Genomic DNA, 13,347 nt, shown 5'->3' on the forward strand with positions numbered 1-13,347 from the left:
TATAAACACTATGAACAAAAAACAAGCACAAATTCACCTCTACTAAATTGTAGTCAAGTTTCAGTAGGCACCAATACTGCTTACACATAAGTATATCCTCATGACTTCTTTTGAGGACAGAAAACATTCTTTTGATTTTGCTGAGGAAGGAACATCTGGAAATTCTGGTTCTACAAAAATCAATACAAATTTTACCACTGACGGCAGAATGTTACCCAGAAAAAACAAGTACCAGACTTTTAAATGCATGTAGAAATCTATTATGGCATAAATGCAGTCAGAAAGCAGCAACCAAGAAGAGGGGAGTACATAAAGCATTGTTTTTATGAAGTTACAAAGAGTCCCCCAAGATAGTTTTCTCTATATTCTGCCATCACTTTCATGAACACATGGGTGAAATTTCAGGCACTGGGGAAACATCCTCTTCTGCAAAGAAGCCAGTCACTGAAAGACAACAAGGTCAGGTCCAAGATGTACAACCAAGTGTCTGGGGAGAAGGGAGAACAGAGACACTGTATTCTGAACTTCATTTACACGTAGTGCACAAGAAATAATATATTTTAAGGAGGATGAACAAAAGGACTAAGGATTAACCCTTCCACTACAGAGTCCTTTGCCACACAACTGAAAATAGTGTTGAAAATATTTTCCTGTTATTGGATGGGAATAATTAACTAGCAGCTGCATCATATTAATAAATCTCACTTTCTTGTTATGCACACTGGAATAGTTGGTAGAATTTTGAAGTCCTTCATATAGCTCCAGATGTGGATCTAGAGGTCTAGGTGCAACATAATGCTGTCATACCATATGGAAAGAAACAGGGGACTTAAAATGGAGAATGCTGGACTTAACAGTTTTGCTCCCTGAATCCAATGAAAACCAGACACCTTAACACAAAACATAAACCATTTAAATGGGGGCTGAGGAGAATACAGCTGAGCAAGTGCTGTGTTATTCAGTCCAGCTGGTGGGAGCTGGAGATGACACAGGAGGCAGAAAGTTTCATTTCTACTGGGATCCGTGGTATTTCTGACTTAAGAGGACAAGGCTAGAAAGAAGTTTTGAGCAGAAATTTGGTGTCCAAGAATAGAGAGATTAATTATACTGCTGTAAATCCTACTGACATCAAGGCAAATATACACAGAAGAAGTCATGATCCCAACCATCTGTTTACAGATAAAGAAAAAAATATATTTTCAGCCCCCTCAGATTTTGAGAAATCCAACACAGCACTTGTTAAGGAAAAAAAACCCCAAACTCCAGAAAACCCCACTGAGCACTCCTGATTATAGAATGAGAATCCCTGTCTCTATGTCCAAACCTTTTAAGTGCATACCATGAAATAAAACCACTGTCCCACAGTAGTGTGAAACACAAGATGTGGGCATGTCCACAGCATGGAGGGATTAGGTTGCGTTTCAGTATGTAATATCTCTGTAACATCAATGCATCTGTGTTTATTACTGCCAACACTCAGAAATGCTGCAGGAAATGGTGGTGGACCAACACAAGAGCAAGGTTACGTGTATTCACTTACCCTTAAAACACCTCCAGGGCACTGACAGCTGATCTTCATTTTATTAACTATTCAAAATGGTATTATTGCTTTAATTTGCTTGCTGTGCACACAGGGCAGTAGGTTTGTTTCATAATGAAAAATCTCATTTGGAACAGTATGAAATAGATGCAGCAGATTGTCTTGTTTTGATGTCAGCCTGTTTTTTCTGGCTGCTTATTTCATCAGTGTCAGTGGAGCCACTCTCAGCCTTAAGCAGACTATGCTGCTTCTCCTGCTTCTCTCCCAAGGATAGAAAGCATAGTCATGAAAATACAGATTGTTTATGGTAAACATCCTAAAAAGCCATTAGTTATTTTGGGCTGCCATAAGATGTAAATACGCCTCATTTTTGTGGAAACTACAAAAATCTCTGCACTTCCAGTCAGATGCCTCCGGGTTCATATTAGTTCATCATGAGCTCAGCAAAACGTATGAGAAACTAAGAATTAAAATATCTCTGTAATATTTCTGTCACTTCTCCACGTCCTCTAAAAGTGAGAAGTACTTCTGCTTTTTAGAGCAGAAATTGTATTCCATGCAGTAATGATGACAACCACATGGACCATAAACAAAAGCAATGGCTTGCACGAACAAGCGTCCACTGTACTGCTAATCCAAGACAGAGAAGTGCTGAGAGTGCCTGGTAAGATAGTCCCAGTTTTCTGTCTGTGGCATTTACTCACTGCTCAGATAAATGCATGAAAATTTAAGCCACTGGAAATCTCTTAAGGAGAGACCAAAACATAACCAGCACCGAAAAAAGCAGCCATGAAATGAAAGACAAAATCAGAATAATAAAGCCAGAGGTCCTGTCCTGACAAGGCACAGATCTGGCAGTGCAAATGGGCTACAACAATCCTTATCTGCCAGCTAATGATTTCTCCAGTATGGAGCCATCCCAGTCATTATCCATCCACCTCCCTTCACAGTCTAAGCACAACAGGGACGTGGAATGACAGGATACCACCATGTTCATGCTACATATAGTTTGACAGAGCTTAGGGTGTTAAAGTATCTTGCACAAGATAGTGTGGCTGCTCTACTTATTAAATTAAGCTACTCCTAAATTGGTTGGGATGTGGCCAAAATTCTAATAGAACTGGCACGCTGCAGTCAGGGCTTAAAATGCATCTTTGTTCAACATCTTTGGTTGCACAGAAAGATGCTCACTTCAGCTGAAGTGCGAGCTGGAGCCTGAGCATATAATCTTCAGTACTTTGCTCTCCACAGCTTTGTGAAGCTAAGTGGCCTGACAAAGATGCATTTTGTTTAGCAGGCCTCATGCCTTCTCCTCCCAATAACACAAGTGCTCCAGTAGTTTGTCATGAATCAAGCAAGGCAGGACTTGTCTCAAGACTGGGAGCCTCAAGCCTGCAACATTAATTAACTACCTATATTGCTTTATACTAATATATATGCTGCAGACAATAGGTTCACTAGCTCTTTATATAGAAAATGAAAAACCCTACTCCATAAGAAGAGAGAGCTTTTGTGGCCTCACTGTAGGGGCATGGAAATTTAGCCATAAATGAGAAAGCTACATGATCAAAATCAGAACCATTTACTTGCAATGAGTAACTAGCAATGAGGCAGGCTGCAGGTCTAGCACAGCTGACAGGAAGGACTGGGGAAGGACTGCTTCTTATGGGGAAAGTAAACTTAATCTTCCCTGCTTCGGTTTTAACAAGGGAAAACAAAATAGTTTCCATAAGAATTATTCCATTTCAGGAAAAATGTAGTGAAATTTATTGCCAGGTCAGCACAAGAGAAGTGTCATTTCCACAGTTAAGGGAAAAAGGCCAAATCCATTCATTGCACTCTTTTTCTACTATTCTACTTTATATCATATTCAAATTTACTCTTCACTAAATCATGCTGCTTTACCCTCTAATACAGGCAACTTCTGACAGAAGATTCATAGGCATGTTGATTGAAAATACATCCTTTTTTTTCAACAAAGAGAGGAAGGTAATAAACAAAACCATTATTTCCCCCTTCACCTCTCTCTTCCTCCCTTCCTCCAACATGCTGCTTTCATGCCTGTTCCTCTACTTCTGGGTGTGATCATCAGCTGGCTCAAAACATTTGCTTGCAGGACAAACCCCCCCTGACAGTCTGTACAGACCCATATTTCTGGCTCCTTTTTGTCTCAGCATCCACCTTTCTCACCCGCCCTTCTCCTTTTTCTTAGCAACCATCTGGTACATACTTCAGAAGGCACAGTACAATAACTGAAGGGGATCACCAAGACAAGACTTGTGTACTCCTTTGCCCTTTAAAACCTGAAGCTGTAAAGAAGGCCGGCACAGTGTACCAGCTAGCAAAAACATAAATAAAATAAACTTTAAGAAGAGCCTAAAACATGTATTTCTGGGAAAATTCCTGTTCACAATGGCAAACACTATTCTGTAATCCAAAAATTTGAGTGCATTGTACAAATTTTATTAATTAGTCATTCTGTCCTTTCAAAATATTTCATTAGTTTTTCTTTTTAAAAATTCATTTAAATAATTTACATGTATTTTCCTGACAGTATTAGAAAATCTCAAAGTGATTTACAAATGAAGTCAGTACTATATTTCCTATCTGGCAGGCAGGAAACAGAGCCTGAGCCAAGAGGGGGACCCAAGGTCAGACAGCTGGCTGCTGGCAAAGATAAGGCAAGTTTCCATTTCTACACACTTCCAATTTGATGCTGTAGTGAATACATCTCTCTTCTCCTCAGTCTGTGGGTGAAATGTAGTTCTATCAAGTTTTTAAATAAAATATTTATTAATTGAAAAATGGTACATTTACAAAAACTTTTGGTTAAAATTGGCACACAATGCTAAGTATATTTGCATTTATACCATATATTACTCGATCAGTAAAACTCAATTGTCTCTTCTTTTAGATAGAAAACAAAAGCCATCTAGGGAGGCACAATGAGACGTTACCTACCAAATTTTTGGTCAAACCTCCATGCTGGAACGTGTGCATTGTGTTTCAAGTTGCTGTTTGCTGGCAGAGGCACTGTTACATAGATGGGGCCGTTGACGGGGACGGGGGTGCCATCGCTGCTGAGGAGGTGGACGCTGACGGCAGTGACAGGGGTGAGGTCATACCTGGTGCTGTTTCCTAACGAGAGAGTGAATGAACACTGTGACTACAGAGTGAACAGAATTTAAGGGACACCTGTGTGGTTCCACACTGCAGTACTGCATCAATGTCATTCTCAAGGGATGGGAGCAGCAATTTCCTCCCTGCCTTACAAAAGAACTTTAAACCAACCAACCAGCCAGCCAACCAGCAACCCTCCCCCTGCCAAACCCAAGCCACAAAACTGAATGAAGATGTATGTGGTCTAGTTTTCACCTAATTTTGGAAAAACATGAAGACAAAAAAACTACAGTGTAAAAATCTCCTGCACGTATTTCTTCATGGTAATTCATCTTAAATAAACCTGTACAAGCAACACAGTTTCATGGCAAAAAAAAAAAAATATTTACAAGTCTTTATTATAACCTCAAATGCCCATATTGGTAAGTAACAAACAGCAAAATAACCAGTGGCACCTCACAAATGACCAGTCACATGTTTAAGAATGCCAGGTTGCATTTCCTTTGGCCTTTCACTGAAAAGAACCATGCTAAATGGATTATTAGCATATATTCTTTATGTTTAAACTTGATGCCAATGAATTTTACTTCATGATAACACACTTCTTTGTTTTATAACATTATAAATAGCATTATAACCCTACACTGTTTAACCAAATGAATCAATGACAGGGATAAATATCACAGATATATATACACAGGCAGAAAAAATCCTCTTGAATTTTAAAACCAAGATCTGGAGTTCAAAGCAATATCAAGTTCAAACTGGAAGAGATGGAGCTTCCAGTTTTGCAAGGGGCTTGAGCCTTGCAGGGCCAGGCTAAGAGCACCATTCCTGATGCCCCTGTCGTGCTGGCTCCGGGGCACAGAGCTGCTCTTCCTGCCGGGGTTGAATCAGGGAGAAGGAAGAGGGATGCCTGGCTGGCAGGGATGGGGGGCTGCCCCCACTGTAAGCTTGGTGCCCTAGGTCCACACTGCTGTGAGGGCATATTCACAGCCAGCTGTGGTGGCACACCACGTGGCCTTCGGGTATCCTCAGGTAGCCCAGCAACAGTGCCCAACAGGATGAGTACATTTGAGGGAACGGTGGGAAAGAATTGAGACCTTTACAATTTCTCATAACTCTGGTTAAATCTCCAGGAATGGCTTTTATTAAAATTGATATCTCTGAGTAACAGCTCACCAAATAAAGACATCACCTGGAAATGGGTTGGGAAGTGGCAAAGCAAAGGGGAGAAAAGGTGACAAAACTTTGTCGAATTTTAAATTCCTTGGATTTTGCAAGACTGCCAAACTGAAGAAATGGAAAATAACCAGAAGTAATGTTGCATGTGGTTCATTTATGAAAGCATCTAGTCTGATGCTCACTTTGCTCAGATTTCCAGGTGGGTGTCACTGTGACACAGCTGATGTGCAAGGGACACACATGCTCTCTTCATTGACTGTGGACAGAGGGGCAGATGCTGACCTTACAGAGGAATTAAAGTATTGAGAAAACAGGTACTCTGAAGGTGGCCATGTAGAAGAGACAGAGAGCTAGCTGATTAAAACAGGCAAGTAAGCTTTGAAAATTCAGCTAGGGTGTAGGGGAAGGTTGCCAGCCTACCCATGCATCTGTAAATATAGGCTACAATGATAATATTGTCCCCTTAAGACTTTAGAATATAAAACAGCAAGACAGAGGAAGGAACTGGTGAGGGAAAAGTTGTTTCTTTATTCCTGGTCATTCACTACACTGCCTCTGCCATGCACCTGTAACTTCTGTCAGTGAATGCCTGACCCCAGGACTTAGGCCACTAATGTTCTCAGGCTGGTATCAGAGAAACTCCTCTTGCCAAGTACTGTGTCTTGATGACATTCTTGTGTATACAAATTCCAAACCAAAAACGGTATAACTTCAGATTTTAGATTCACATAAAGGATTAAATAATGTTTTATATTTTGCATCTTTTTAGATATCAAAAGTTTTGAATTTTTCTTTTATTACTATCTTGATATAGCATATATCTGTAAAAATTACTTTTCAGTCCCAGAAAAAAGCATTCAGATGGTGAAACACAATTTTTAATTAAGATGCCTTAATACTTTTCTGAGCACTGGACTGAACAATTTGTATTAGAAGATGAAGAAATTTCTGAAATCCACTGACCTCTAGCAAGAAGAAATAATTTTCCAGTTTGCCACCTTGTACAGTAGTATATTAATGCTCATTAAAAAGATAAAATGTTTCTCTTTTTTGTTGTGAAGGCAAATTAAAATCAATGCCAATGAAACTCTTGCATGCTATAAAACTGATAAGCACACACACAGATTAAATGGGAATGGACTTCGATAAATGTCAGCTTTCATTTCTTTCTTGTCATTTTTGACATCTGGTGACCTGTAAAGAGCTTTAAAAATAATCAGATAATTCACTGGCAGCTCAGACATGACTCTTTATAAAGAAACAAGCAGCCACAAAAAGCAAGAGGAGTAATGGCTATCAGCCAGCTGAGTCCATTGAGGCAGACGATGGAAAGTTTTGTTTAGTTGGGTTAACCCAATCTCCTGCTTTTTAACAGGTGATTGATACGAACAAAAAGCTAACACCATACAGGCTTGTCACTACTTGCAGTGAAATTCTCCAAATTTTTATGTTTACAACATGCTGATTCATGCAATGAATTTTCAAGGCTCTTTATTACTAATTCAACACCCAGTTGGGATTTTCTGAAAAATACTGAACTCAGAGAGAGTAGGTTTTAGCTAAAACTACTATAAAAGCCAGTGGACAAATACTGAGGGGTCTAAATGGAGCAACCTCACCAAAACACTACAGACATGTAAATAAAGTGTGGAAAAACAGAGATGTAATTGTGGGGAAGGAGAGGAGGGGCAGAGGGAAGAGACAGTGTTCTGCAGAATTCCAAAATTTCCCATGCAAATCAATGCTAAGTTTTTTTAGAATTCTAAAATTTGTAAATATTATTTTTCTTTTGAGAACAAAAATATTAAAAATCTCCAGTAGGCGTTGACCTCATTTTTTATGCTTTCAAAAGTTTTCCAGGCCAAGTCTTCCCCAAGTCACTTGCAGATGTAGTAAAGGGTGTCAATGCAACTTCAGGATTTTAAAGTTACATGTTTCCACATCAGGAGAGGCTTCTACTAGAGACAGAGGACATTTCACTTCTACTATACTGCACAATAAAATACATGGCATTTGCAGTCTGTGTTACACCATGCTGAATACCACAGTACTCAGAAAACAAAGCTCTTCTCAGTTCTTAAACACCATTTCTTTGCCAGTCATTTTGGTCTTTTACAACACAGTTTTACCTGAAAACTAAAAGTCAAATCCAGGGTCCCTGTGCTCAAGCAGGGAAGTTTCTGTCACGCAAGAATACAGAAGAATAAAAAACCTAAGGCTGCAATAATCTGCTTTATAGGGGGCTAGGAGGTAAAACAGGAGAAAGACAATACCCTAGTTGTGCAGTTCCCACGAGATGGGATCATCTGAAGCCTTGGCAAGACCTGTGATCACTAAATAAATGCAAGAATGGGAAGCTGGGTTGCTGAGTACTTAGGAAAGATTTAGGAAAGTGGAATCCCACACACATTGCCAGCAGTTTGTTCAGTTGGTTTACAGATAAAAAGCAAGGAGATGAGGAAATAGGCAAATGAGGGAGATCAAATGCATTCCTTAATTTTAAAAAAGATAAAGAAGTTTTGATCATGTCTGAGTATGAAAAGTCAGAGAAAACTGAAGGTTGAAGATCAGAATAGGAAAATGACAGGGAGGTAGAATGAGATAGGATAAGATGTAGTCACTGGAGCAGACAGAAGGATTGCAGTAAGGTTGCAGACGCGTTTCTTGTTGTAAGAGAAAAGGAGATGTGCAGATTTGTACAAAGGGAAGAAGGGGGAAGCTAGCAAGCTACCATTTACACACATGACCTAGCATTCAAAGTCACTTAGATCAACACATCACAAGTAAATACATCCTGAGAAACAGCAGGGAGAGACCTCAAGGGGATATTCAGGCTGCTTCAAAGCAGGCTCAGCTATGCCTCTGCCATCCTCACAGGTGACTAACTCTGTCCAACACCATCAAACAAGTAATTCTACAGCTTAAACTATCCTCACCATAGCAAGGTTTTCCTAATCACTAGTCTGAATCTCTCTTGCTACACTGCATGGCCACTGATATCTTTCTAACCCATTACAGGCACAGAAAACAAATTACTCTCCTTTTCGCACCCGCCTTTTAAGAATTTGAAGGCTTCTGCTCTGTATTCTGCTATTCTTCTCTTTCCTATGAAACACCAATTTTTTCACTCAAGACTGAATGAAAAGTGGAAAAAGAATAGCAGGCAGTTGCAGTCATAAAAATGTATTACAACTTTGAATTTAACAGTGATTTTGTTTCTACTATGAATATTCATTGTTTTCTCTTTGGTGCTAGACAAATTTGCACATTTTGGCTACATTCAAAAGTATCCACAAAGCCATTGAAACAACACAGTATTAAATACTTGATATGCAGGCATTTTATTTATTTTTAGAAAAAAAGATTGAGAATTTTATTGCATCTTCAGGTTAAATTCTCTCTTGTTCCTTTACATTAATTTCCATCTTTTATGTGCACATGCAGTGCATTTGAACACTCAGCTCTGAATTAAAAGTGTGACCAACTTGTCTGATCTCCCAAGGCCAAGGAGTTTTAATCTTTGCTATTCAGTGGCCCCATTTAAGGGATAGGAGACCTTGCCCTCTTGCTCACTGGAACAGCATATTGGTAGGGCAGTTGAAAATGTCATGTCACCCAAATTTGAAAGAATGTCTGCTGGAATAGGGAATGGAAAAAATTATAGGATCAAAAGTCAAGCCCTGGACTAATATGAAAATCAGAGCAAAACCAAAGCAGTGGGTTACCTGTTCCATTTCCATCTAATCCCTGCAAATAAGGGAAACTGTCCACTTCCCAGGGTGAACTGGCTGCAGTCAGATATGCTGTCAAATCACTGTAGCTAGTGTTCTCTGGCAATTTCACAGATCTTCTCTGAAAGTGAACTTGTGGCTGAGTCCGTGCACCTAAAAATATTAAAAGGGACTTTATATCCAAGGTGGGCAGAACATTTAGGTGTTCATATTCATGGAAGCAATTTTACATTTTTTTCATTATAAAGTGCAGTAACTTGAGAAGGACAGAGACATCAGAAGGCTATTATGAAAGATAGAAAAACAGTATTTTTACATTTATTTTGCAGTTGCCATTATTTCTCCACAGGTATTCCAGAGCAAAATTGCAGTGGCATCTACTGTCAGAAGCTTTTCTGGCTATTTTGTTTCTCCTCCACTTCTACTGCATGCCTCTTTTAATCAGTATAACTGAAACTAAAACAAAGTTCAGAGGTAGGGTATGCAAAAGCTTAGGAAAGCATCCAGTTCACCATATTTGTTCAAATTTTGTTTTCCCTGAAATAGCAAAATAAATGTAGTTTATACTTTTCAAAATTATTTTCTAAGAGACAGTTCTACCTGTAGTCTCAATTAAGTTATTTAACTTCTGTGAAGCTCTGGCCATGAAAACTAACTCTAGAACTGAGACCGGTGACTACTGAAATCACTGAACAAAAAGATTCACTTGGGTGAAAAGATTTTCCATATTTTCCCATATGCAAAGAACACATCTAAATAGAACCAGATTACTTGGCCTGTAAGATTTCTCTCTTTATCTCAGCTTTGTACAGTGTTAGCATTTCTTTCAAGCTCCCTAGGTGTTAATTGAAGGGTCTTTGCAGCAATGTGATTTAAGACTGTTTCATGTACATTTCATGTCTCATTTAAATCCCAGCTTATAAAGTCAATAGTCTTTTTCAAAAGATACTCACCATTAATACTGTTTAGCAACACACAGCAAGACTCCATCTGCAAGTTTGTGTGCACAACATGCAAATTAATTTTTAAATCAAAAGCTATTGTATTCTCCAGAGCTCATTTTGAATACACACAGAACACTTCCCACACAGCACAAAATCAAGAGGCAAGCAGTTTTCTTCTTAATTCACATTGGACTATGTGATTCAAAGATGTCAACTCAAAACAATTTTGCATCTTTTCCCCCATTAGTCTCTGGCAGCACTTTTAGGTTACACGTAGCTTCACTGTGAGAAAGAATAACGAGCTTGACTTCCTCCTAAGCTTTGTAATGCCAGTGTCATTAACCTAGAGACTGGGATCTTTCTTGCATAATTTTCCAGCAAGAGCTCTAGCTGTGAGAAAACAAAACTCAACAGAACAAAATGTTGTATTGGCTAGGAAAAATGCCTGTGTACAGAAGTAAGCACCTCCAAAGAGCTGATCATTGTTTAGCTGTCATTTCTTTGGTAATTCTGCAAAAAAAAAAAAAGAGCTATGAAATTGCTTTTATTTTTTAATTTCTGGAACCTTTTAGTGTTTACAGCAGGCTCTCAAAACTGGCAGTAGCCTTAAGTGTTTAAAATAGTCATTAAGCATAAATGGAAAACTATGTAAAAGATTAACTAAATTGACTGCAGCAAACTCAGGCAGGATTTATCTCGTGTGCTCTGCAAGCAGCAGTTTGCTGTACCTCAGGGACTGATGTGCTCAGGCACCTTGGAACCTTCTGACTGCACTGCTGAGTGGGCTCCTACAGCCCTTGGGTATACATATCCACAGTAAAAAAACAGGAATAAACCTCCACATCAAAGAAACTGGCCTTAGGATTATCACCAATAGTTCAATGTAAAATCTCTAGTTAGGATGCATTACCCAAGTTGCCAAGAACTGATGTTTTATTTCCAAAGATACAAACTAAGCAAAAATTAGAAACCAAGTAACTATTGTTGAGTCTGCAATACAGTAGTTTAAGGGTTTTCTATTAAAAAAAAAATGATGGATTTTAGCAGTGAGGGATCCATGAGCTGCCAAATTTTAACTAGATAAGGAGGACTCAGAAAGCCAACCTCAGTTCCTTCAGTCCTACAAGCAGTACAAAGCCTTCTTATGGCAGAAAAGCTGCACAACAATGAACTCAGCTATAAGCTTTGAGGGCGAAGAAACAGCCTCCTCTGTGACAGTGCATACCCAGACATTTAATAAATCAGTGCAGAGTAGTTAATTCACACCCTACAAAAACAAATTTCTCCATATTGATTATTCACCAAAAACCTGACACTCACTCTGACTCTCCCCTCAGTTCCTCAGTTGGGTCTCCCACACCTGGCAAGAGACTCCAAAGGGGCAGAAGACTGAGAGCTTCCCAAGAAAGGCTTGTGAGGGAAGCAGCTACCAAGGCTTTCACCTTCTGTCACCACCTTGCTGGAAGATAATCCAATGTTCTCCTTTATCAGAGGCCATAGTGGATTTTGGGGCATATGTCTGGGTACATGGTAGAAACTTGTGCTGACCAGACTCTTAAGAGTATTTTTCAACAAGTTGTCACTTATCACTGGGAGTGGGTTATTAGTATTGCTTCTATTACAGAAGATACCTATTTTTTACTTATAAAATCCAGTTTTTACTTATAAAAACCAAGCACATTTGAGTGTAAAATGTGCATGTGAGCTCTTCCCACATGATGTGTGCCATGAGGTAAAGACTGTTGAGCACTGATCTTACCTTCTTTAAACAGCCTCTTGTCAACACATCAGCCAGATTTAAATGCTGTCACCTCCAGCTTGCCAGTACACTCCCGAGGAAGTAACCTCAAGGAGTCCCTGTAAGGCACCTCTTGTCACACTGCATATGTGACATGTGGCACCACACCAGCATTTGAGGTTTAATCTATGTGAAGTAACATCTGAAGTCTCACCAGTCCATGCTCTGATTGCTCATGGGTCAGAGACAGACAGAAAGTCCCCACACAGTTTCCACTCACTGCACACTGAAATTCAGCCCATCACTGTGCTGGCATTAAATAACTTCAATGACCCAGTGGCTGGCAAGCCCCATCCCTCACAATTACTGACAGTGGATTGTAATGCCATCCTGAAAATGAAGCTGCCTGCATCAACTCAGACAAATTTCTCAGCTGCATAATACATTGCTTGCTTGATTAATTATTCAAATGCAATTGGTAACTTAGTGTACCAAGGCAGGCTTTTCTTTCCCTTTGACTGGTGCTTCAAACACCAGTGGTCCCACTCTGTTCCTGGTTTAATGAGTTCTGGTTTGCTCTCATTTTTGCACTAAGGTAACTCCTGATCAGCTCTTTTGAAAGAGTGTGAGGTTACTGGGAAGTAAATTAGAGAAATAACAGAGAAAAACTAGGTCACAAGGATTTTGGATGGAGACTAGAGAGGCTCCATTCAAATACTGGAACAATGTCTAGGCTGTCTTTCTTTTAGGCTTCATCACAAGAGAAGTCCCAAGAAAAGAAATGAGGACTGGACCCATAAAATAGATTTTACTGGGCAAGACTGCAAGTTCAAATCCCAATCCTTAGCATACTCCAGGTACCCCTTTCTTCCTTTATGTTTTTTAATGCTATCCCAGAAGAAGCAGTTGAATTATTTTAATTCACATATATTGTTAACACATTGGACCAATTCACTGAAGGAAAGAAGATTATGTTGAAAATATTTATGAGTCTCACTCAGCTCTTAAACGTCCCTCTAGTCCTTCAGCATTCCCTGTTTATTTGAAGGAAGCTGTGAACATGAAAATACTGTTCTTTTTCAGTTAATT

At 39.3% G+C, this 13,347-nt stretch overlaps 1 protein-coding gene across 1 annotated transcript in view; it reads right to left on the reverse strand.

The window, feature by feature from the left end:
• The window catches only part of FAM171A1 (family with sequence similarity 171 member A1), an 86,109-nt gene that overhangs the window by 16,298 nt on the left and 56,464 nt on the right, over positions 1 to 13,347 (reverse strand). Inside the window, exons 4-5 of the mRNA XM_084207936.1 lie at positions 9,571 to 9,729; positions 4,502 to 4,678 (exon numbers count right to left, since the gene is read on the reverse strand). Of these exons, the coding sequence (XP_084064062.1) occupies positions 4,502 to 4,678; positions 9,571 to 9,729 (336 nt within the window). The remainder of the gene's footprint in view (positions 1 to 4,501; positions 4,679 to 9,570; positions 9,730 to 13,347) is intronic.

The sequence above is a fragment of the Fringilla coelebs genome (genome assembly GCF_963513975.1).
Source record: "Fringilla coelebs genome assembly, chromosome: 1".
NCBI classification, from domain to species: Eukaryota; Metazoa; Chordata; class Aves; order Passeriformes; family Fringillidae; genus Fringilla; species Fringilla coelebs.